The sequence below is a fragment of the Ctenocephalides felis genome, unplaced genomic scaffold, assembly GCF_003426905.1.
Source record: "Ctenocephalides felis isolate EL2017-DRISC unplaced genomic scaffold, ASM342690v1 CF-g0.4_SCAFFOLD_01492, whole genome shotgun sequence".
Classification (NCBI taxonomy): domain Eukaryota; kingdom Metazoa; phylum Arthropoda; class Insecta; order Siphonaptera; family Pulicidae; genus Ctenocephalides; species Ctenocephalides felis.
This window is the reverse complement of record NW_020537646.1, coordinates 11,158,681-11,186,635: the sequence shown is the minus strand read 5'-3', so window position 1 is coordinate 11,186,635 and position 27,955 is coordinate 11,158,681. Positions and strand designations below refer to the sequence as shown.

General features: G+C 31.3%; 1 protein-coding gene and 1 non-coding gene across 2 annotated transcripts; one reads left to right on the top strand and one right to left on the bottom strand.

Moving 5' to 3' along the window:
* The first annotated feature begins 5 nt into the window (after positions 1-5).
* Positions 6-27,955, top strand: LOC113370690 (acetylcholinesterase-like). Its single transcript, XM_026611384.1, is given in 12 exon segments — positions 6-246; positions 5,080-5,227; positions 17,166-17,366; positions 17,686-17,877; positions 19,606-19,793; positions 20,263-20,641; positions 25,381-25,552; positions 25,876-26,124; positions 26,220-26,429; positions 26,621-26,650; positions 26,652-26,788; positions 27,815-27,955. Coding segments are annotated over 11 exon segments (2,016 nt in total). The 5' UTR covers positions 6-246; positions 5,080-5,091; the 3' UTR covers positions 27,937-27,955.
* Positions 20,852-20,924, bottom strand: Trnar-ucu. Its single transcript has one exon. It is a non-coding gene; the product is annotated as a tRNA-Arg (tRNA).

The following is a 27,955-nucleotide window of genomic DNA, read 5'->3' as shown; positions in this document are numbered from 1 at the left end:
TTCAGAATAAATGCAGTTATATCAAGATATTGTGATGAGTACTTCAGCAAGTGTGAAAATTCCAAATTTTGTGATCTAAAACTATTCTATTGGCCTAATATAGTGTTCATTTAAATATTCTTTTACGTAAACTAGTGATATTTTTGATACAGTTATTGAAGTGTTAGAAATAGTGTAGTGTGATTTAGTAACTTAGTATCTAGTGATATGCTGAGAAGAGGATCCCGTTCATACTGTTGACATACGGTTAGTATAATAGTTAATTAATCATAAATATATATATATATATATATACACACACACACACATATATATATATAAATATATATATATATATATTTACATATATACGACATCCACCATATTTTTCTCTAAATCGCCTTCATTCCAATGCATTTTCTCTCTTATATGCAGTCTGAAGTTCAGTTTTATGTTCATATGAGTTCCCGTGAAAACCTATCTGACAAGATATTTTCACACAATGCGGAAACATGAAAAATAAAGTGTTCTTCCAGTTCTACATAACCTTCCTGCCTGTTATTTTACATTGCCAGGAAACTTTTGAATTTCAGTCTCGCAGATTGCGCTCATTTAGCTTGTTGTTCCCATGCGTCCCATTTCGCCGCTTGTTAAATTGGATGTTAAAAATGAATCGTCATAATTTCCTTGTATTAATATTTATGGATGTTTCATGAGAATATAAATAAAACTTACTCTTAAAAAAACAAATAATATTACTGGTTTTGGGATAAATTAAATAATTTATCTAAATAAAAATCAAAATTCATTCAGTTAGAATTCACTATGAATTTAGTGAAAATCTGGTAAAAAAGACTTATGAGAAACTAGTACGAATCTAATAAGAATCTGAAAAGATGCCGATAAAAATCTAATGAAATTTTAAGATCTGATAAGGATGTAATGATATTGTAGCAAATTTTGATTTTGAAAGCCTAGACATATTATATTAATTATTAATTACATTTTAATTCAAATTTTACTATCTTACTTACTTAGTTCTTGTTGAATTTCTCATTTGAAGCCATAATGTACAATTAGATTATTAGCAAAATGAATAGATATCCAAATTTTCTTAAGAAATTCAGGTGAGGGGCGCCCACTAATGGGGGAGGGTAGGTTTGACAAAAAATCACAAAATATCACGCGGGGAAGGGAGGTGTATAGTAAGAAATAACGTTTATTTAATATTTACCTGAAGTTTTTTAATAAAATCCAAACAATTTCAAAAAAAATTAAAAAAATTACAATTTTTTCTCGTAACTAAAAATACACGTGATGATTGGTAGGGTAGGGGGAAGGTTTTAATTTTGAGTATCACCATCTATCACCAAGGGGGAGGGGGTTCAAAAATCCTTAAAAAATCGATCACATGATTAATGAACGCCTCTTGATCTGCATATTACTGGTAATGAGATTAATATGAATATTGGAAATTTTATTCAAAATTTAATTTTTTAATTTAACTGTCGTTTTTATTAACTATTCTGCAAATTATTTTGCTCAATTTCCAACCTTAGAATCTATAAAGTAAAAATTACTAACTATAATTAAATTAATAAATAAGTGCATAACAAATGAATCATTTCCTTATTACAAATCTGTTAAAACACATTTTTTGTAGAGCTTGAAGTTATTTATCTCTATCAACTAGTTGGTTTACTATTACGGGGTTTACTATGATTTTATTTAAAAATAATGCAAAAAACATAATTTTGCACAAATTATCGGCTGTAAAACTTTGCGAAACAACACTAGACTTTATAGACTTAATAGTTAGAAGTTTTTGATAGGTGCTTAATGACAACAATAATCTAAGATATATTTATACAAAAATCAGTTACTTTTTTTATTGAACAATTGATAATTTCATTTATTAAAATTCTTTTCATATCTAAAATTTATTATCCATTGAAATTCTGTGTTTTAAAATAAAATTTGCATACAAATTGGCGAAATAACAAATATCTTACGAGTCTATTAATATTTCATTGTCGGTGAATTATACTCGTTTTCCCTTTTTTATTCCAATAATCTTTTTTGGTTCAATACACATCAATGTTTGATTCCATACTCTTTTCAACATATTCAGGGCGCTCCGGTCTTGTTATATATCTTTATGTCTTGCATAAAATATTTTTCGCGTGAAAGATAGCATCGTTTTATCTATGAAAGGTCGATATTGCCTTCATATCTTTCGCCATTTACAAAATATCGAAGATTAAATCGGGTGGTCAATATAAAATTTAAAAAATGCAAACTTTAGATATATCATACATTTAAGAAAATATATTGTCTCCGGTTCAACAGGATAAATTGTGGAATACCGATTTTAAATAAAAAGAGAGCAGAACAATCACATCAAAACGAGTGCATCAAGTATTAAATTAAATTCTTTAAATTATTACTTATGTAATAAATAAATTTTATTCCAATAATATTGTACTCAAATAAATAAATTGCTTGGTGCCAGGTGCACTATTCGAATTTCTATATCCTTATACTACTACTACATACTACTACATTTTATCTCTTCTATTCACAACCTTGTTTTCACAAATTTTTGTTCTAACTATACAAAATAAGTTTTAAATTCATATTTCTTAATTAAACTAATTGATCTAACTATTTTCGTCTAAGTGAATCATTAGTTTTTCTATTTTTGAAGACCTAAAATGTCTGTCCTAAGTTATTTGACCTATATCTCATTTATCCCAGCAATTTTTCCTCTAGCTTTGCACCTACTAGAACGTACAGAAAATAAAATTTTATCATTATTGATAATTCATAAAGATGTAGAATGATGTTCTTTACTTTTGAAACAGGAATTATGGGAAGTTGAAATTTTAACGATGCAAGCTTTTATATCTTGCAATGGTAGGCAGAGCCTTCGAAAGCGTTAATGTTTTATGCCAACTACATTAAAGTTTTCTTCGTAAAATTTTCATAAAGTGCAATAAAAGAAAAACATTATTTGGGGCTGTTTCTAGTATGGTAGTCTCTTAGAAATAACTATGGTAATATTTTATTAACATATCAGCATATATTATGTTAGTAACACCAACTATATCTGAAACAATGAACGAACCATATAAAAATTTTTGAATAAGTCATATGTTTGGAAGTGTAATATTTTGTTTATTTAAATACTAAATACTAAAACTCTTTATTTTTTTAATATTGTTAAATTTTACTTAGCTTTAAACAGAACAAAAGTTTCTACCGGACTTGAAGATTATTGAGATTAATTTCTTTATTGATTTTCACATATTATCGAAATTATTTTGTAGGAAAAACATTGTGATAGTGTATAATGTATATTATTAAAATTAAATATCAATGACTAGATTAAATTATTTAAAAAAATAAAGTTCAAAGTTAAATATTTTAGTTTTTGCACATTTTATATTTTTAAACAAATTAGTTCTGACAATTACTTCAAATAGTTATCAATTTGTACAACACTGTCAAATGAAAGTTTGAATTTCGAAATAACACAAAATCTATATGGCAAAAATTAGTATTGACAGTGATGCAAAACTTACATTTCAAAGGAGAAAATAAAATGCACTGCGATCAAACTTTGTGGAACATTGTAAGTTAATCAGATAAAAATAATGACATTTTGTTTACTTTTTTGTTTTATGAATATTTTGTTTTTTATTGATATTAGCCAACCCAAGAAAGCTTTCACGTATCTTTTACCCATATTTTACCGCTTTAGTATAAAATCTGTGTGAATATTCAAATATTAAAATGCAAAGTGCGAGTAGATTTGAGCAACTATTCACACTATGGGATATTTTCATAAAGAAACCATATGAAGTATTAAACTCGTTAGAAAAGTCTCAAATTTCTTAGTTTTTTACTCACTTTGTGTTTTGAACGGTTCGTCCTTTAAGAGTTGCTGTCGTAAAATTCAAGGAAAATTGGAAAATCTTAAGAGAATTATATGATTATGTGTTTCTTCATTTGTCATTTTATTCTGCATCTTTTATTCATGTTGATCCATCTTTATGCAGAATAAAATTAAAATAAAATGGGTTGGCAAAAATGTTTTTACGAATATTTTTTGATACAGATATGCGCATTACATAAAATTTTAAATCTAGAATTACTTAAATAATTCATTTTTTAAGCTTTAATGTATTTGAAAATTTAGCACCAGACCTGTTATAAATATTTAATTTTTATTCTTTATAGACACTAGATATCTGAAAGAATATGTTCTCTAAAATTATTTTTTAAAAAATATGTTCAGTTACAGAAAAAGCATATTTTCATTATAAAAATTGCTTCCATAATATCTACTACTATATAACTTTTTTTTTAGTTTTGAAATGAATAATTTGAACTTGAGTTGAGTAAATAAATGATTCTTACATATTGTTGAATTTTTTTAATCCATTAAATTGAATTTTGTCTATTTCTTTATTTTCAAATTCTACTTCACTCGCGGAGCATTATTTACTACTTTATTTTATTTTATCTTCTAATCCTGTTTATTATCTTCTAATTCTATTCAACTTGTTTTTTCCTTTATTTCTTCATTCTTGTTTTTTATATTCTATCTTCTTATTCTATTTAACTCCTATTTTCCTTTATTTCTTCATTCTTATGTTTTCTATCTTTAGCATCTAATTCTATTGAACTCCTTTTTTTCTTTATTTCTTTATTCTTCTTTTATTTTTTGGCGTTTTTCTAATCTATTTTTCTTGTTACTCGTAATTCAATTTAACTATTCAAATTCTGTAATTTTTATTATTTTATTTTGTATATTTGTAGGATATAATTAATAAAAATGAAATCAACTTCTTATTCCATTCAACTCCTATTTAGTATTTACCTTTATTTCTTCATTCTTATGTTTTTTATTTTCTAATTTCTAATTCTATTCATCTCCTAGCATCATTCTTCTACTATGTCTTGGCGTTTTTCTTCTTACTTCTAATTTAATTTAACCATTCAAATTCTGTAATTTTTTTACACATTTTGTTTATTTACAGGATATAATAAATAAAAATTAAATCATTTAATAACAATGTGTTGACCGCATTGCAGAGGAGTGTCAGCATGCAGTGCGGCGCTCTGTTGTCGCTGCTGGCGGTCGTAGCACAGGCGTCGCGACGCCGCGAAGCGCCGGCGGCACCAGCCCCCGCGTACGCGGACTTCGACGAACAGATGGGACCAGAACTGCCCGATGAGCACGGTAAGTAAATAAACTTTTGAAATAAGAACCAACGATAAATATAACCGTTGTGAATTGTTTTAAGAAAACTTGTGGGAGTTTTTTTTAATGTCAGTAAGTTTTCTTGTAAATTTTGGGTAATTATAATAACATGGGCTCGCCCGTAGGTAAGCGGTTAAGAGCGACGGGGCCTGAATCAGAGGTCCCTGGTTCGATACCCACTTCGAGCAGCCTGTTGTCAGGCAGTAGTGACAACAATTTTCACTTGGAAATATAGATAGCAATATGTTTCCAAGTGAAAATTGCACTCACCCAGTAGTAGTGATATCAGTTTTTATTTAAAAATATAGGTGGCAATATATTTCCAATGAAAATAGTCCTGATCTGACATTGCTGCATCAATAAATATTCGCTCTATCACAGAAATTTACCAATAAATTTATCGTACAGAGATGAAACAACTGTTTAGGTTGCCGTCAATACAGAAACAATAACTAATAGAACTCTTAACTTCTCATCGCTGTTTAAAAAATGGTTTGAAAATATACATATTCACTTTTCACGTTGGGCTCGCTCGTAGGTAAGTGGCTAGAACGACGGCATCTGGATCGGGGTCCCGGTTCGATTCCTCTTCGAGCAACCTGCTGTCAGACAGGTGACAACGATTTTCACTTGCAAATATAGATAGCAATATGTTTCCAAATGAAAATAGCCCTCACCCGACATTGCTGCACTAATAAAAATATTCGCCCTATTATAGAAATTGTAATAATAATATATCATACGGAGATGTGGCAACTGATTGGGCTGCCATCTGTCTAGTATTGAAAACAGCACAACAGCTTATAGGATTATTAGGTTCTGATTGCTGTTCAAAAATAATTTTAAAAAAATAAATAAAATAATATAATAATAATAATGTACGTTGTGTCAGAACTCATTCATCTTTAATACGGTCGATTTAACGTTGCAGTTTAGGTTTATATTATGATTATAGTTACTAAATTTTACAGGTTTTTTTTTCTAATTATGTTGCAATTACGTTGGCCTGTCATTGCACTCTGATAACTTTTCAACTAATTTTATATAAACTTTAGTTATATAAACAATAATAACTTGAACTAAACATAGTCCAAATGTCAATTTTAAGTGATTGTGAATATTATTATACTGAAATTGCAACAAATTTTAAGCAAGATCAATTTTTTTAAATTAGCTCCAGAGCATTTAGTCACATTTATAACTTTCTTTTATTTTACGTTATCTTTATTATATCATATACTATCCTTTATAACATCATACATTATTTTATTATGTCATATGTTATCTTTATATATCCTTTACTACCCAATTTTCTTTATAACTGTAATTTCTTTTACTATAATTCTTTTATTCTTATTTTTTTCTGATTTTTTTTTTAATTTTATCTCACAATCAGTTTAACAACTCAGTTTTACTTCACTCACGAAGAGTCATCTTCTTATCTTCTTCTCTCTTCTTCTTCTTCTAATGCCACTCAACTCCTCTTTTTTTATTTTTCTTCATTCTAGTGTTTTTTTACCTCCAGTTCTCCTATCTTTCTTTATTTATTCATTTTAGATTTTCAACTCTTATCGTTTAACTCCTATCTTCCCCTATTTTTTCATTCTTGTTTTATATCTTCTAACTTCGAATTCCACTCACGTCATATTTCCTTTAGCTCTTCACCTTGTGTTTTTTACTCTAGCTTCTAATTATATTCAAGTTCTTCTGTCTCGCTTTATTTCTTCATTCTTCTTTTTTATCTTCGCATGTTCTAATCTATTTTTCTTTTCAATTCTAATTCTATTTCAACTTTCATCTTCCTTCATTTCTTTATTCTTGTCTCTTTATCTTCTAACTTCTAATTCTATTCAATTCCATCATCCCTTATTTCTTCATTTTTCTGTTTATCTCGACGTGTTCTAATCTATTTTTTGCCCGTCACACTAAATCAAATTGTTTGTTTGAATTTACACACAAATAACATTGCTAACCAATTTCATAACATATATCATTTTCAAATACATCTCCCGTAACGCATTCTAGATTGTAATAATTAGTTCAGCAAACTTCGGTACGCAAACATAAACACAAACTAATTATGAATTTTAGCAAAATATCAAATTTCATGTACTATAGAAATATATCCTGTTTATGTGTTTTATTTATCCACACATTACAATGCTTTGCAACCGCATGTTAATTAAAATATGCATATGATTGAAAAATGCAAGCTTTCAAATTAACCGTGGGGTAAAAATTGAATGCAGTATTTATATAATAAATAGAGCTTGCAAATGTTTGTATTATGCAGTGCAAATATGCTAGACAAAATAGTAGAATAGTATATTCCACATTCGACTCATTTTTTAAAACATTTTTAAACCTTTCAAGTATAAAAGATATAAAAACTTCATGATTTTTAATATGTTCAAAATTTCTTACATACAAATTAATATTAAAAAAAATACTAAGTTTAATAAACACGGATTTATATCAAAAATTTGCAATTTATTAAATATGATAAGAAATATATCAATTAGAATTTTATATATATTATTAATAAAATTTATAATTGATTAATTTTCTTCTATAACATCTATTTTTAAAGGTGCCTTGGTGTCAAGATCTAACGAATTATATTGCCTATAACTTAAACATGAATATTTTAAAATTCATCGTAATGAATTTCACGTATTTATAAAAATTCACATATTATATTCATATTTACCTTATAATAATCAAATAAATATAAATGTATAAATCAATATATTCATGAAATCGAGCAACTTCTTCTATATATTAAAAAACTTTTTTATTTTAGAATGAAATTTACATATTGGTAGAAGATCGTGTCATTCATAATTCAAACGTATATTTAATATATATATATATATATATATATATATATACGAGCTGACCCGGCAATCGTTGTTTAGACATAAAAAATATTTCTAGAAAATTGTTAGTATCAAAAATTACTAATTGATTGTGCTTACGTGGAAGTAAGTGGACAGTTCAACACATAAGTCAAAAAGTATTACTAAAAAAAATTAATTATGATTACGATTTATTATCTAATTTAAAAAAAATCTTTCTTTAAAATTGCTTTCATGGAATTTAATACTGGTGGAACCAAACTCGAATCTATGTATGTATTATAACCAGAGTGCACTATTTTATCTGGTTTTGTTCTGTTCCATGCTGCGTATACATTTTGAAAAAATAATTTACACAGAAAGCTTATCTTTTTGCAGAGTTTTCACAACAGCGACTAAACGTGATAAAAAGCGCGCAATAACGCAATAGCTTTAAAGAAAAAAGCTTTCAACGACCCCGTGTTTCTCTTTAACATAGATATCCCTTTACATTTAGCGTATTACTTCTGCCCTGCAGTTATAATCGTGATAAAAGTATCGTTCATACAATTTGCCAGGCAAGAGCAACTACTGGGTATATGAGACTATTTTTTTACAAAATTCAAGAGATTAACCGAAGCTGATAGGATTTGGTGATAATAAATAAAATGAATGCAAGGGGGTAATCTAGTCTAGAGGCATGCATTTTATGCGATTTTTGAAAGGCCCTAAAAAGGCAAGCAATATTTTCACTTTTCAATTTTTGTCACATGTTATTAATATTTTGAAAAAATATACAAAAAATTACCCTACGGGAAGTTAAAAATTAAAATAGGTAAAGTTTTAGTTATTAAATAGTTAAAGTTTTAGTTATTTAATAGTTAAATTTAGAAGGCGATGAAGTAGGCGGCTTAAAAAAATTGTCGCCTAATCATATTCATACCTGGAATATTGTCTCAATTGTATGAACTATCATTTTTCACTAGGTAGCGACTGTCTGTAAAAAAATTTACAACTATTTTTTATATTCTTGATTTTCTTAAAAATAATAAAATCTTAATTTAGGGATGAGCGTAGTTCATACTAATTGTAAGAAAAAGTCTATAAAGAAGACTCTTTTAAAAAACTAAAAACTTTCAAATAAATGTACCCAGTAGAAGTTGAGATATTGTGGGCAAAAAAAATTTTTTGTTCTAAAATTCTTATCATTTAGTTTTTCAAAATATCAAATAAAAACAAATGGATTATTAAAAATTCTAGAATAAAATACCCCAAAACATATGTAAATTATGTATTTCTTAGCATGATAATTTAAGATGTTGCAATTTATATAAACTTAGGGGCTAATTCTCGGATAAAATAGAAATGTTATGGTGATGCTTGTTACGGGTTTATATTTGTATGAGTTGGTATTGAAAAACTGGCAAAAACCTATGTATCAGAGGTTTTACACATAAAATTTAACTTCCCAAATGTTTTATCAAAGAGAAACCAGAAAGTTGGTCTTACTGTATTGCACAGCAAATACAAAGCTTTTTGACAATTCTCTAATACCATATCATACGGTGATAGACCCGTAACATAGCATTACTATAACATTTTTATTTTATCCCAGTATGGGCCCTTTAATTACTTATTTATAAACAAGCCGTAATCAGTAATAATAAATATCATTTCAGTCTTTTCAGTAAAATGATTTAACTTGTAAAAGAGTTCATTATCAAATGCGGATAGCACACTTCTTGACATTTTCAACTCGACCTGTGAGCAAGAAATTTATAATTTATATTCGGAATATTAACGAGTATGCGTGCCAATAGGCATTCCAGTTATGAAATTGTAGTACACATATTAAAACAATAGCTACTTGACGGTATCGAACGTTAGCTGAGCCAGGGAATGCCGTGACATGCCACTATATAAATTATAATGTGCAAGCACTACCGCGCAAAAACCCCATTAACCAGTTTTGTGCAAGGGTTTTCAATGACTTGTTAACTTCCCGTAGGGTAAGTTATAGTAATCGTCCAAAAATCGGAATTGAAAATTTTTACATTTCTCGACGTTTTGAAGGTTCTGAACATTTGGCATACTTCAGAAAAAATGGATGTGTGTGGTGTGTGTGTGTGTGTGTGTGGTGTGTTTTGTATGTCCGCTTTTTTTCGTCCACGTTTTCGGGCGCACGGATCAACCGATTTGAATGGTTTAAAAAAACATTCGATTCCTATTGATAGGGAGATGTGCTGATTAGTTTTTGGCAAAGGCAGGTCCAGCCGTTACGGAGATATGGAGCAAGAGTGCAAAAAATAGAAGCGAGTTTTTAAGGAGAACGGATCAACCGATTTGAATGGTTTAAAAAACATTCGATTCCTATTGATAGGGAGATGTGCTGATTAGTTTTTGGCAAAGGTAGGCCAGAGGTTTCGGAGATACAGAGCTAAATTTAAAAAAAATTGCTGTTTTTGAGAGAACTAAGCGTCCGATTTAAATGATTCAAAGAACTTTCTGCTTTTTTCAACAAAATAATTGATTTTGGAAAAAAAAATTTTTGTTTCTAATTTTTTTTTCAAAAAAATTTTTTTGTAATTTTGGATTAAAAATTCAAAAAATCACCCAAGCTAAGAACAGTCTAAGCGCCACTCTGGTACAAATGTTTACCCATGTGCGTTTAGACTGTTTGTGTACTGGAGCACTTTTCCAATTTTGTGAAAATTATTGAAAAATGTGAAAATGCCGCCAAGCTGAGCACAGTATAAGTGAAAATGTCGCACAGATATTTGCAAATGCGTTTAGACTGTGACTATGCGGGAGCACTTTTTCAATTTTGGGTAAATTTGGCAACTATTTTTTTTTTTGGAATTTGATTCGAAATGAAATGACGATTGTTAAAGTTCTGGAGATGATAAATTGATTTATTTATAATTAATTTTCCATAGGGTAAGTAATCGCAAAAAAATCGAAAATGAAAATTTTTATATATCTTCACGTTTCAGAGGTTTCTGAATATGTTGGCATACCTTGGAGAAAATTGATGTATGTGTGTGCGTGTGTGTGTGTGTGTGCGTGCATGTGTGTGTGTTCGGATACAAATTTTCGTCGACGATTTCGGGAACACGGATGAAGCAATTTGAATAATTCAAAACACATTCTAGCCGTTCCGGAGATACGGGGCAAAAAGTGCCAAAAACGGTAACTCAGTTTTTAAGAGCACGGAGCGTCCGATTTGTATAGTTCAAAAAACATTTTACTTGTATTAATAAGATGAAGATTTGATCAAATTTTCATGAAGATAGGTCTAGCGGTTCGGAGATCTAGTAAAAAAAACTAAAAAAATAACATTTGGCGGTCAACAATAATCATTAGACATTAGACATATGCATATCAAATTATCAGATATTTTTATTGAGATTTTAACAATAAGTTAAGTTTTGTTTACATTCCTATGGGTTCCGTACTATTGTTTTTCCGTTAGACAGCGACGCGGCGCTTACGCGCTTCTATATTTCGTCTCTATGCAGTTAAAGCAGTACGATTGCTTTGAAAAAAAGTTCAGATCTTCCAAAATATATCAAAATGAAGATAACGTTTTTTCCAAAAAAAAATTTTTATAAAAAAAATTATTTAAAAATTTTTAAAAAAAATTTTTTTTTTTTCAAAAAAAGAGTAATTTTTTGTCCGATTTAAAATTTCTAAAAAATCTTATTTTTTCGAAGTGAAATTTTTTCAAAAATGTTAATCGTTTTTAAAAAAATAATAATTTTTGGCACGGGAAGTTCCAGCAATTTGCCTTAAGGCACGATGCCTTAATTGCCTTAAGACAGAATTCCACTTACAGCTAGTTTTAATTTTGACATAGTTAATTTTTTTCATGTTAGATACATTAGCGCAATCTGAGATTATATGAATGAAATAATGATTAGAAGAAGTTTGTTATAGTAGGTCAGAGCGGGGCAAGTTGATCAATCGAAATATCTCGAAAACTAATCACAACGCGGAAAGATAGAGGTTTGGGAGAAATAAACATCCCGCGATCGCTAGTGGCCGCTGGACAAATAAGTGAATCTCACGGGCGATATGTTTATTTTGAGACCAAAAAGTAAAAAAGTAATAATTCATCACGAGTTCTGCTCAATTAGCTCTGACTAGAGGAAGAATATGTACCTATAGAATGTTTACTTTAATGTAATAATTGGTAAACTTTGAGATGAGGAAATAATTTATATACAACTATATACATATTCACATACGTATACACACACTCAAATAATATAAATATTTTGCATGATTTAAATTTTATGAACTAAGGGCTTCATTTTTAAAAACCAAAAAAATGTTTTTTTTTTTAATTTTTTCTACGTTTCAGGGATTCTACTACTGTTTTCCTACATACTCACACTGATAAGCATCAATAATGTAAACTTGTTCGAACAATCATACTTCATTTTTAAATTCCCGAGTTTTGTGCGACGATCTGCCAAGCCATTTCTTAGCAATTTGAAAAAAAGTGTTAAACTTTTCGTCCACATTTAAGCTCATCCTACCGAACCGATTTTAAAAAATCAAAGACTGTTCGAAAGATATTAGTTGGGAATGGTACTGATTAATTTTAGGTGAAAATCTATCGAGCCGTTTTCTTGTAATGAACTGTTGAAAAAAAAAATTAAGCCGATTTTCATGGAACTTTTTTGGCGATATACATCATGGTCTTATAGAACTTACTGTAATATTACGGCCTTACGACAAGTAGTTTAATGTTAAATATTCGTCAAACTTTGCTAAAATTATTATCGTTTTTTTTTAAAGTAGGATTGATGAAGTATATTATTTACACTTTTTTTTTGATTAAGTCGATTATTTACACATATTGGGAAGTTCATGTAACTTAAATACCAAACCAACTAGTTCTCCCTTTCTTTAGACCCTATCTCAAAATAATTTAGCTGTTATGACTACCGTACCCTGGCACAACCGTATCCAGTCTCTCCTATATGTTAACAATTTGCTTGCCTACATTTGCTCAGTTAAATATACCACAAATTTTTTTCTTCATTAATTTTTTTATTGAATTTAGCATCATGAAATTCAAAATTTTGTTGGGCATTTGTGGTAGTAAAAAATATGTTTAGAATGATGAAGTTATCCCGATTAATACGATGAATATAGAACAAAATTGAATCGAATCCGCAGAGCTTTACACCCAGTAATCCAATACCCATCGAATCGGGGACAAAAACGGCAATATCCGGAACACATATGTACATATCATGGTGCGGACATATAATATTGCGTCATATCCGTTATTGGCGAGTCCCTATGATTAAACATAACACCGGCATATAGGGATTATAGCACTGGAGAGCCGCGGGCTATAGCTGTTTCTCGGCGGTATCGATAAATAGGTTACGTTCGATCGTTCCAGAATAGGCTTCCGCTTCCACGCTTCCACCCCGTGCGAAATTCATGGTTTGGGTCGTGCATTAGCGCGCCAAATCCTTTGTTTATCACAGATAGTGTTTAACAGAGACGCAGAACCTTCTTGCATAGTTTAATCGGGTAATTACATCATATGTAATGGATAAGCACATTTATTAACTTCCCGAAGGAGAAGTTTATGTTTTCATCAAAAAATCCGACTGTGAATTTTATGTTTTCTCGACGTTTCAAGCCATTCTGAATCGAATGAGACCAAATTTGGAAAAAGTATGTGTGTGTGTGTGTGTGTGTGTGAACAGATTTTTTGCCGTAAATCGACGTTTTCTCAAAAACGGCTGGATCGATTTTAAAAATTTAAGCCATTCGATGTATCTCAATGAGGACTACCGTTTCTATGTTTTGTGCGACGATCGGCCGGGCCGTTTCTTTGTAAATCGCAGAAAAGTGAAAAATTTTTCGTCCACGTTTTAGCCTGCAATTCTGAATCGATTTTGAAAATTCAAAAACCGTTCGATAGATATTGATTGGGAATCATGCTGATTAGTTTTTGGTAAAGATCGGCCGGGCCGTTTTCTTGTAATAAAGTTTTTTAAAAAAAAATTCGACGATTTTTATGATTTTTTTTTTGACAGTAGATACCACAGTCTTGTAGATCATACTAAAATATTACGGCCCTACGACAAGTCGTTTAATTTTGAAAAATCGTCAAAGTTTGCAAAAATTAGTATCGTTTCTTTGACATTTGACAAAATCAAACCTTTGATCGACGTTTTCTCAAAAACGCCTGAACCGATTTCATAAATTTAAAAGCCACTTGATGTATCTCAATGAGGACTATATATATATATATATATATATATATATATATATATATATATATATATATAATTTGTCAGCTTTGTGGATGATCTGCCGAGCCGTTTCTTTGTAATTTAAAAAAAAGTGTTAAACTTTTTGTCCACATTTAAGCTCAAACTACCGAATCGATTTTAAAAAATCAAAAACTGTTCGAAAGATATTAATTGGGAATGATACTGATTAGTTTTAGGTGAAAATCTACCGAGCCGTTTTCTTGTAATTAACTGTTGAAAAAAAAATTTAAGCCGATTTTTATGGATTTTTTTTAGCGATATGTACCATGGTCTTATAGAACTTACTGAAATATTACGGCCTTACGACAAATAGTTTGATTTTAAAAATTCATCAAAGTTTGAGAAAATGAGTAGCTCTTTTGACATTTGTTAAAATTAAAATTAGACTATTTACTTGGTATAATGACAGAGTACTTGGTCTTGAACATAATAAACCATTAAAGTCCTGGAAACTGGTTCAATTATAAAAAATATTGATTTTTGAAAATTTGCTTTTAGAAAATACTCCGAGTCAAAGTGTTCGTTCGTTTTTAATTATGTGTAATAAATCCACTCGGAATACTTATATTCACTCATAAATTAATTTATTTCTCATTGATTAAGTCGATTATTTACATATATCGGGAAGTTCATGTAACTTGCCTCAAGGCTAAATACCAAACCAACTAGTTTAAAATAGTTTTTCAGTTACGTAAAACAATTTTTTACATATTTAAAGGCACGTAGAAGTGGTTTGGATTTGGTAGAAAAGATACATTCACGAGAATTAAGTAATTAAACCGGTTAAAAATATCGCCGTGATAGATATGCAATTTTCATAGCAATATACGTGTCCAAAAAATAAACATTAATTTTGGTGTTTATTAAATTATTTTTCATAGCTTAGAAAAAATTTCAACGGAATCCACTTAAATATATATTCAACTTTATTTATCAATATAAAAAAGATTTCGGTCTATCTATGTTGATCGCGCTATGACAAGGTGCACACTCCCGGACGCGATCCCACTACTGCTCGCCACGGGGACTCTTGGCTGCTGAGTGTCCTCTCTGGCCCGGTACGTCCCTCCTTAGACAACCTGAACACCCCGAGCTCCCCCAGGGTGCCCATGTCGATGGCGAGCATAGTGCGGACGTCCAGTCAACATGCACAACCAGGCCACAGTTGTTCCCAACCTCAAGACATCCTCGAAATCTGACTTCCGAGTAGCCGGATTAGAGGAGACGCCACGCTCCCAGTCGGGAGGAACTGTTCTCGTTGTGAATTTGACGTGAAAATGTATTTGAATGATCGAGTAGATTATTTAACATTTACAGAAAAGAAAGTATTGTAGAAGTGGAACCAATGATATTAGTTCATTAGTTAAATAATATCTTGAATAATTATTTTACTAAATCAGGTTTATACTTCATAATTCTCATACTCTTGCCAAATTGATAAAAAAACTAGTGGGGTGGGTGGCATCGTGCCTTAAGGCAAATTACTGGAACCGTAAAACCCGTACCGTAACGAAATGTTCGAGGATTACTGAATGTTTTCAAATAGATTATTATAAATATTGTAACATTGTCTAATATTTATAAGAATTATATAAACTGAATTGCAAAGTTGAAATTATTTGTTTAAAGTATATTAGAACTGCAGTCAGAATTAAAAATAAAATTTGAATTATTTTCGATATACAAAAAATTAAAAAAAAAAAAAAATTGAAACAAATTTTTTTTTTCCAAAATCAATTATTTTGTTAAGACAAGCAGAAAGTTCTTTGAATCATTCAAATCGGACGCTTAGTTTTTTCAAAAACTGCCATTTTTCACATATTTAGCTCCGTATCTTCGAAATGGCTGGTCCTGCCTTTGCCAAAAACTAATAAACACTTCTCCCAATCATTACTAATTGAATGTTTTTTTGATCATTCAAATCGATTACTCCGTTCTCTCAAAAAGTCGATTTCTATTTTCTGCACTCTTTGCTGCGTATCCTCGAAACGGCTGGACCTGCCTTTGCCAAAAACTAATCAGCTCTTTTCCCTATCAACAGAAATCGAATGTTTTTTGAACCATTCAAATCGGTTGATCCGTGCGCCCGAAAACGTGACTGGAAATTTGTATTCATACATACATACATACACACATACACATCCATTTTTTTCTTAGGTATGCCAAAATGTTCAGAAACCTTCAAAACGTCGAGAAATGTAAAAATTTTCAATTTCGATTTTCGGCCCATTACAATAACTTACCCTACGGGAAGTTAAAAATACTAGCTCTTAGATTGAAGAATGAAGAAAATACTATAAGCAAAAGCCAAAAATAATTTAATCTCCTATTATTTTAAAGGAAAGTTTATTTTATTATTAGACAATTCATTGAAGACATAATCAAACACTCTTCAGACCCAGGCAAAATATAATTAAAGCTTACATTTCTATTTTTAGTCTTTGCTTTGTTTTCAATATTGATATTCTCTATCCGAATGTCAATTGTATCAAATACATAATGTTATTTCGCATTCAGTATATTTTCGATCACATTTAACCGTTTTAAATGTTCGTGACAGACTCGTATCTATTTGTTTTGTTATTGTAAATTTTGCGTGGCTAAATGGGTCAGATATTCATTTTCATATTTATAATAGCAGATCTTTATATAGCATGAATATGTTGTTATTTACCTTCACGTAAATACAAACATTATGTTTTAAATTTGTCATATAGAAAAACAATGTGAAACTACATTTGAAGTATTTTATTCTTAATATTTTTTATTTTACAGGAATATATTCTCCGTACATGGGGCATGGCGAAAGTGTGCGAGTTTTAGACCCTGATCTGGGTACATTGGAGTTAGGTGAGGAAAGGGAAGCCAAACGCCACAGAGAATACAGGTCGTCGACAGGTAAAACGCGGAGGGAAAGCTCTCGGCACCCCGAAGATGATCCATTAGTAGTCAGGACTAACAAAGGGATCGTCAGAGGTAACTTGATAAGAAAAAATTTACTCGTATCTTCAGTTTTTTTTGGTATGTGTGATAATATGCATTTGTTTAGATACAAAATTTTTCTGTATTCTCAAAGACAGATGCATCATTATGTATCTATATTATATGATATACTATTATATTTATATATGCTTAGCAACATTATGCAGTTTTAACTAAATAGACATGAATTTTGAGTCACTACAAATAAGGACCCGATAGAGTAGTGGTTTATTCATATCATTTGTCCATTAAATTTCCACCATTTTCATTTGAATGTACATCCACAATTAACCGATTTAAATTTATTATCCAGGTACCACGTTGACGTCATCGACGGGCAAACACGTCGATGCGTGGCTTGGCATACCATACGGCCGAAATCCTTCTGGGGCGCTACGCTTCCGACACCCTCGGCCGGCTGATCCTTGGCAGGGCGTCCTAAATGCCACATCGCCGCCGAACACGTGCGTTCAGATAGTTGACACGCTGTTTGGAGACTTTCCTGGTAAATACATAAGATTCTCAAATGCTTAATAATTGGCAATGACAGTATAGTAGTAGAAATCTTCGCTTTTTAAAAATCATCTTTTAAATGAGCCCAGAGGTGGCAAAATCGGTTCAAACGTAAGCTAGCGCCAACTAGTCTCCGGTTTGCTGGTTTGATTCTCGCCAGGGCCAAAGTCCGACATCAAGCAGATTTGATGTTAAATTTCCACTTGAGGTTATATATCTCAATATAATTTCAAGTGAAAATTGCCTCACGTGGTCATACCTGCAACATCCAATCATGTGATAACTGTTGGACATAAGAGCTAATATACGCCACTTATAGAATAATGGTAAACCGATGGGTTGCCTTTCATAAAACATTTGGTCAAGTCTTCAACAAACAGCTTATAAGACATGTAAGGTTAAGTAGTTCTGATTGCTGAACAACAAATAAAAGAAAATCTTTTACATAATCGGTATTTTCTAGATTTATCTGTGCCTGCAGCAGATGATTGCTTTAATTTTGTGTTAAAACTTGGTGATTCTAATGTATTTTACGCACAGACAGGATAATACCTCTCATGAAACAGTAGGATAAGTCTTCAACAAACAGCTACATGCAGGGACATGCAGGGTTAAATTATTCTGAATGTTGAACAATAAATAAAAGTAAATATTTAAATAACCAATATTTTCAAGATTTATCTGCGCCTCTCATTAAACATTAGGTTAAGTCTTCAACAAACACCTTATGTAAGGTTAAGTAGTTCTGCTTGCTGAACAATAAATAAAAGAAAATATTTAAATAACCGATAGTCTCAAGATTTATCTGTGCCTGCAACAGATGATTGCTTTAATTTTGTGTTAAAATTTGTTGATTCTAATGTGTTTTCCATATTTCATCTTAGATTTAAAATGCAACTAGCGAGACGTACGATTGGGACATGTAAGGTTAAATAGTACTGATTGCTGAACAATAAATAAAAGGAAATATTTAAATAATCGACATTCTCAAAATTTATCTGTGTCTGCAGCAGGTGACTGCTTTAATTTTTTGTTAAAATTTGATGATTCTATAGTATTTTTCATATTTCATTATATTATTAGAAAGTCAAAGAGCCTAATTGATTGAAACTATGATGTATTGACATTCTATCTAATTTACATTATGCAAAGTTATACAAGTTGTCATAAAATGTCTTTTGTGAAATAATAAGCTTACAATGAGAAATTGCCATTACTCTATGATAAAATAAAAAATTACTAACGGTATGTATCATTGGGCCAAAATATGCAACATGAGATTTTTTTCTTTTTTTTAATTACAATATTTATTACAACTGTTAAATAGTTAACATCTAGCAATATTGATAAATAATAACATAAATTTGAATAAAATAAGAGTGCAAAGGATAGAATTTACATGAAAATAATATCTGTAATATAATGATTTAATATAAAATAAAAGCAAATAATAATAATAATAAAATTAATAAATAATATAAATAAAATTTCTGAATAATAAAATAATACAACATGATAAATATCCATAAAAATGTTACATATCGATTAGTTTGAAAAAAATCAAACATATTAATCCAAAATAGATAAAAAATGTTATCATTTTTATTCATAAACAGAATTTTAAATAGACTGACTTACTAAAATAATATAAAGTCCATTATCAATTTAAATGTTTCATTTGCTCTTCTCTCCGATTGATTGTATGTATAATCTGAATTAGGTGCAACGATGTGGAACCCAAATACTCCGATATCAGAAGATTGCCTCTACGTGAATGTTGTGGCTCCCAAACCTAGGCCTACAAATGGACCTGTAATGTTGTGGATATTTGGAGGAGGTTTCTATAGTGGTTCTTCAACTCTGGACGTATATGATCCAAAAACGTTAGCAGCAGAAGAAGGAGTTCTGGTAAATAAAATGCATTCAATTATTAAAAACTTCATTCTAGCCTTTAATCAGCTTAGCTTATTATACAGACGATCTTTCATAATAAGAAATTAATTAAATTAACTTGGATTTAGTACACGACATTTTTTTATAAATAAATATTTATTTATATAATAAGTAATTTCATAATACATAAACTTTCACTATATTTAATTTTTGTAGTTTTTTTTTATCTTTTTTTTATTTAAAGAATTCCAAATTAATACAATATTTTAAATATTATTTTGTATAATATAAAGATATTTTAAATATAATAGATATTATATTAATGAAATAGTCAAATGAAATGCATATATAAAATATGAAAACTGTTTTTCATAATCTCTCATACCAGACACCTCTGTCTGACTGAGATATGTTAGTGTTTTAAAAACTTTCAAAAATATATTTTTAAATAAATACATTTAATGTAGCTGTGTCCCTTACCCAGGTGGTTTCAATGCAGTACCGAGTGGCCTCCCTCGGTTTCTTATTCCTAGGCACTCCTGATGCACCAGGCAATGCAGGCCTCTTCGACCAGCTGCTAGCCCTGCGTTGGGTGCGTGACAACGTCCGAGCATTTGGCGGTGATCCTGATCGAGTCACACTATTTGGTGAAAGTGCTGGTGCCGTTTCAGTGTCTATGCATTTACTATCACCGCTTTCTAAAGATTTGTTTGCTCGTGCCATATTGGAGAGTGGATCTCCTACTGCTCCATGGGCTCTCAGAAGCAGGCAAGAGGCGTTAAATAGGTCGCTTTTGCTTGCTAAGACTGTGGGTTGCCCACATTCGCCAGATGATCTTGCGGCTACAGCGGAATGCTTAAGACGTAAGTTGGATAATTATAATACTATTGTCACTTTTACTTACTTTACTTTAAATGATCGTATTTTTCAAATGTTATGCGTGAGGATTGTAGTTTCCTAAAATCTAGTGTAAGAATCAAATATTTGTATACAAATATTTATTAACACATTATTAAGCACACGAACAATTCTAAGTTATTTTTTTTTGAAAAAAAAATTAACTATGTTAAAAACATCCCTTGTGGGGATCGAACCCACGACCTTTGGATTAGAAGTCCAACGCGCTATCCGCTGCGCCAAAGGGACATGCTGTGCCTAGTGTGTTTCTCGGAAGTTCTCTTTTTTCATTTTACTTATATTAACTTATTTTATTCAAGATAAAATACTTAACAATTCAGGTGATAAGCATTATGTAATATTAAAACATATTATTTTATTTCCTTATTAACTTCCCGTAGGGCAAGTTATAGTAATCGCAAAAAAATCGAAAATGAAAATTTTTATATATTTTCACGTTTCAAACCTTCTGAACATTTTGGCATACCTTAAAAAAAATGGATGTATGTGTGTGTGTGTATGTGTGTGTGCGTGTATGTGTGTGTGTGCGTGTATGTGTGTGTGTTCGGATACGATTTCGGGAACACGAATGAAGCGATTTGAATAATTTAAAAAACATTCGATTTGTATTGATAAGGAGACGTGCTGATTAGTTTTGGCAAAGGCAAGTCTAGCCGTTGCGAAGATACGGGGCAAAAAGTGCCAAAATGGTAACTCAGTTTTTAAGAGAACGAAGCGTCCGATTTTAATAATTCAAAAAACATTTACTGGCATTGACAAGATGAAGAATTGATCAAATTTTCATGAAGGCAGGTTTAGCGGATTTGGAGATCCAATAAAAAAAGTGAAAAAAATGCATTTTGCAGTCAAAAATGATCATTAGACATATGCACATCAAATTATCAGATATTTATAGAGATTTTAACAATAAGTATAAATTTTGTTTACTGTCCTATGGGTTCCCTACCAATGTTTATTCGTTAGACGGCGACGCGGCGCTTACGCGCTTTGACATTTCATCTCTATGCAGTTAAAGCAGTACGATTGCTTTGAATAAAATTTCAGAATTTTCAAAATATGGCAAAATTAAGAAAATTTTTTTTTTCAAAAAAAAGTAATTTTTTGTCAAATTTATAGTTTCTCAAAAATCTAATTTTTTCGAAATAATTTTTTTCCGAAAATGTTAATCGTTTTTAAAAAAAATAATAATTTTCGGTACGGGAAGTTCCAGCAATTTGCCTTAAGGCACGATGTCATGCGCTCCACTAGTTATTCTTATGGTTTCAAAATAGAAATAACAACAAAATAATGAAAATAAGAGAAAAATAATCACATTTTGATCAACGCTCTAGACTGTACTAAAAGCTCATAATTTTCAAACTACACTTTAATCATTTGTTCTCTAATTTTTTGTTATCACCTCGTTTCGTTTGGCATTGAGTTCTGTATACTATATCGTAATTTCAGGTGATAAACAAAATGTGATATATATTTTTATAAATTGAGAAAATAATAATAAATTGTGATAACAATTCTATAAGCTTTTTATCTACGCAAAATATGATTTATGCGCTTTAACAAATTTATGCACATTTTAATCAAATATTAAAAAAACGTACAAACATTTTGTTTGCGAAGTTATACGAATTTAAAGTTTGACGATTTTGATCGTCATGATTTTATTCCGAAAGTTAAAAATCGTTAAATGCAGTTATGTAGAAAATTTTATAAGCTTTTCATCTATGTAAAATAAAATTTATGTGCTTAAATAAATTTTTCCACAATTAAAATAAATGTCGAAAAATGTGCTCGCAAAACAATTCTTTTCGATTATTTACCCCTTTCATGCAAATTGCCTTAAAGCAAAGTGCCACTTACATCTAATTAATTTCATATTTAACATTATATATGTTTAAATACTGATCAAGTATCTCTTTGGCCACTTTTCGATTTATTTTTTTCATTATAAATCAAGGTTTTTTGAATTTTAATACTAATACTATTTGTACTATTCCTTGAGAAACTCGGGCTTCTTTGATAAACTTCTTTCGTTTATTTTATCCTTGTTACTGAAGAAATAAATTTTATATATTAATTGAAGTATATTAACAAATTTTTAGAATGTTGTTCTGCGACCAATCACAATACTCGAAAATGACGTGTGTTTTTAGCGCTAATTGTGATTGGCCAATTAATGTTGTTCGTTTTTTTTCGTTTTTCTTCGGCCCTTTTGCATAGTCTATAAATAGGGGGTGCGCGAAGGAATTCTTGGCAGTCGCCGGCCGAGCCGGCGCCGGTGTCACCTCGGGTGGCACTGAAAGCCCCCGGGGCACCAGACCGGTCGCTCCCTTTGGGGCTGGACTGGACAGGAGCTCCGGGGCCTCCGCCGGAGACTCCCGGCTGCGGAGACTCCGGGCCACGGAGACTCCCGGCTGCGGAGACTCCGGGCCACGGAGACTCCCGGCTGCGGAGACTCCTGGTCAGGGAGACTCCGGGCCACGGAGACTCCCGGCTGCGGAGACTCCGAGCCACGGAGACTCCCGGCTGCGGAGACACCGGGCCACGGAGACTCCGGGCCACGGAGACTCCCGGCTGCGGAGACTCCGGGCCACGGAGACTCCCGGCTGCGGAGACTACCGGCCAGGGAGATTTCGGGCCACGCAAAGAATCCTTGCCACGGAGACTCTGGGGTCGGAAAAATCCAATTAAATATCGTAAGAATACAATTTGAACGTGCTTTCGCAGCCGGGAGTCTCCTTGGCCCGGAGTCTCCGCAGCCGGGAGTCTCCGTGGCCCGGAGTCTCCGTGGCCCGGAGTCTCCGTGGCCCGGTGTCTCCGCAGCCGGGAGTCTCCGCAGCCGGGAGTCTCCGTGGCTCGGAGTCTCCGCAGCCGGGAGTCTCCGTGGCCCGGAGTCTCCCTGACCAGGAGTCTCCGCAGCCGGGAGTCTCCGTGGCCCGGAGTCTCCCTGACCAGGAGTCTCCGCAGCCGGGAGTCTCCGTGGCCCGGAGTCTCCGCAGCCGGGAGTCTCCCTGGCTAGGAGTCTCCGCAGCCGGGAGTCTCCGGCGGAGGCCCCGGAGCTCCTGTCCAGTCCAGCTCCAAAGGGAGCGACCGGTCTGGTGCCCCGGGGGCTTTCAGTGCCACCCGAGGTGACACCGGCGCCGGCCACGGCCGGCGACTGCCAAGAATTCCTTCGCGCACCCCCTATTTATAGACTATGCAAAAAAGCCGAAGAAAAACGAAAAAAAACGAACAACATTAATTAGCCAATCACAATTAGCGCTAAAAACACACGTCATTTTCGAGTATTGTGATTGGTCGCAGAACAACATTCATCTAAAATTATTTATTTAATTGTAAAAAAACATCTCGTTGCTCATCTCAAGTATAATGGATAAATAAACTTTTGATGGTATTATTTTTTATAAGGAGTTTTTAAAGTATATAAAGTTGCTATAGTTCGTTATAGCGTGTTAATAAATATTGTAGATCGTTTAATTGTAAACACATTTTCCGAAATAAACATTCGTTTACATTAAATGGTCTAAAAGGTAATAAAGATGTAAAACAAATTAGAAATCAATATGTTGCCTAAAGAAAAATGCGTAGAAACAATAACGATAATTTTTAAAAACAAAATATGAATGTATTTTATTAAGTAAGGTATACATTAATGTATACCATCACAAAGAAAATTTTATAGGCTGTACAAAACCCTAATTTAATTATTAACAATTTATACAAAAATATTGTGTAAAAAATATTTTTTCAAAAAAGTGCACTTCTTTTACAACGTTAATAAATAGCTACTTGTGTTAAACAGAAACAAATATATTTATACATATATAAAATTCTTATGTTCATTACTTACATTGATATTTTTCAATTAAATTTCAACTTTTTGTGCAATTTTTATATTTTCAGAAACTTTAAACAGTTCATTTTTGGAAATATTAAAAACTGTCAAATTATTCCTTTGTTCCTAATTGTTTATAAAATCCTGCAAAAACACTATTAACCAATTAAGCACACATAACTATATATAATATATATATATATATATATATATAATATATATATATATATTATATATTATATATATATAATATATATATATATATATATATTATATATATTATATATATATATATATATATATATTCGATATACAAAAAAAAGTTCTTGAAAAAAAGATATATATATATATATATATATATATATCTTTTTTTTTCAAGAACTTTTTCTTTGTATATCGAAATAAAAAAATTTCAGATTTATTTTAATTCTGACTAAAATTCTAATATACTTTAAACAAATATTTCAACTTTGCAATTCAGTTTATATAATTCTTATAAATATTAGACAATGTTACAATATTTATAAAAATCTATATGAAAACGTTTAATATTCCTCGATCATTTAATTACGGTACGGGAAGTTCTAGCAATTTGCCTTAAGGCACGATGTCATACACCACTAGTTTTTTTACATAGCCCACAGGGTAGCTCTAGGGGGACATAAAAATACATTTGTAATAATATTTAATATAATAATACAATTATATTATTTTATAACATAACAATGCATAAAATAATATTATAAAATCATCAAGAAATTTATAAGATAATGTTATATGATGAGTTAAAAAACCTTACTATTTAGTTTACAGACAATATCAAGTTTCAAAAAAATATATTATATATTTTAGAAAAAGATAGCCGGGACTTGGTAAATAACGAATGGAATGACCTAGGCATTTGTGAATTTCCGTTTGTGCCGGTAGTGGACGGCGCTTTTCTTGATGAAAGTCCACAAAGAGCACTCAAGCGTGGAAATTTTAAGAAAACCGATATACTCACAGGAAGCAATACGGAAGAAGGGTAAATATTTTGCTCGAAAACCAACAAAAACATGTTTTTATCCAAACACCTAAAATTTATTATGGAATCAATAGGAACATATCAATTTTTAAATGCATTATTGGCTGAATCGATCACAATTAATAGATAATTACTTTAATTTCAATGTAGCAGCATATCAATTATATATTCCGTACTACTATCCTAACTAATACTTAATGACTTTATAATTAAATCGTATAATTTTTATAGTTTGGCATGGGAGTTGCATAATTTAATCGAACCACTTAGCGATCTAATTTGGATTTGTTTTTGAAAATAAGGTTTAATATTTCTTTTACTAGGTATTATTTCATCATCTACTATTTAACCGAGTTGTTCAAAAAAGAAGAAGGCATCAACGTCACACGTGAGCAATTTTTGCAGGCTGTGAAAGATTTGAATCCACGTGTAGGACCAATAGGCACCCAAGCTATAGTATTTGAATATACTGACTGGTTAGATCCAGAAGATCCACTAGGAAATAGAGATGCTTTGGATAAAATTGTCGGAGATTATCAGTTCACTTGCAATGTAAACGAATTTGCGCACAGGTAAAAAAATCTGTATATTTCTTCTTATTTTTAGTAAAATCCTTGTTCTTGATTTTTTCGTTTGTGATGAAGTTAAAATTATTTTTTGTTTCCAGGTATGCATCTGAAGGTTTGAACGTGTATATGTATTTATTCTCTCATCGTTCCCGAATTAACCCTTGGCCACGTTGGACGGGAGTTATGCATGGGGATGAAATTAGCTATGTGTTCGGAGAGCCCCAAGACTCCAGTCGCGGTTATACCCATGCTGAAGCTGCTCTCAGCAAGCGCATGATGCGCTATTGGGCAAACTTTGCCAAAACGGGGTAAGTGTAAATTGATAAATATTGTAAGTAATATAGTGATAAACACAAATTCATCAAATCTGCTATCGGAAAATTTTATTGTTATATTGATCATAGTTAATATATGGCTTTTACCATGTCTTAATATAATGAATAGAATTTCTTTAATCATATGTCCATTTATTTTGTATTACCTGTCTTATTTACTGTAGGGATCCTAATCCGGGACCAGGTAATGAACCAATACTGGCCTAAGCACACAGTCGAGCATAAGGAATACTTGACTCTAGGCGTGAACGATTCAGAATTAGGAAAAGGGCCAAGACTTAGGCAATGTGCATTTTGGAAACAGTTTCTGCCACAGCTTATCATTGCCACGAGTAAGTATATTACGAAAAAAAACTATTATTAAATATTAATAATTTAATAATAACTAGCTGGTACTGGTATTGCCTTGAGCCAAGTTACATGAACTTCCCGATATGTGTAAATAATGGACTTAATCAATGAAAAATAAATTAATTTATGAGTGATTAAAGTATTCCGAGTGAATTTATTACACATAGTTAAAAACGAACGAACACGTTGGCTCGGAGTATTTCTAAAAGCAAATTTTCAAAAATTAATAATTTTTATAACTGAACCAGTTTCCGTAGGACTTTAATGGTTTAGTATGTTCATTAAGACCAAGTACTCTATCGTTATACCAAGAAAATCATCTAATTTTAATTTTAGCAAACGTCAAAAAAAACTACTCATTTTTTCAAACTTTGATCAATTTTTAAATTAAACTACTTGTCGACCATGATATATTTCGCGGAAAAAAGTTCCATAAAAATCGGCTTAATTTTTTTTTCAACAGTTAATTACAAGAAAACGGCATGGTAGATTTTCACCTAAAACTAATCAATTTCATTCCCAACTAATATCTTTCGAACAGTTTTTGATTTTTTAAAATTGATTCGGGTAGTATGATCTTAAATGTGGACCAAAATACAAAGAAACGGCTTGGCCGATCGTCGCACAAAACTGACAAACAGTAGCTTCATCGAGATACATCGAATGGCTTTTAAATTTTTGAAATAAGTTCAGGCGTTTTTGAGAAACGTCGATTTACGACAAAAAATCTGTTCACACACACACACATACACACATATACATACTTTTTCCAATTTGGTCTCATTCGATTCAGAATGGCTTGAAACATCGAGAAAACATAAAACTAGCAAATCGGATTTTTAATGAAAACAAACTTCGGGAAGTTAATAAATAGTCAAAGGATCATGTATGGCAATTGATACTTAACTTGTGTCCTGTATTCTGTTGAATGGATCATATATTTACGTACATACTTTTGTGTTAATTTCTGTAGATCAAATTTTAAAACCATATTATAATTTACAGAGAAAATACAACTGCTTCAGTCCGAAGCGAGTGTGTGTCCGGAGTTCCTGCACCATCAGCCTGCGGAGCAGTCATCGCCCTCTTCCTGCTCCTCTGCGCTATATTGCACAGATCGCCGCTCTAAAAGATCGAACGACGACAGA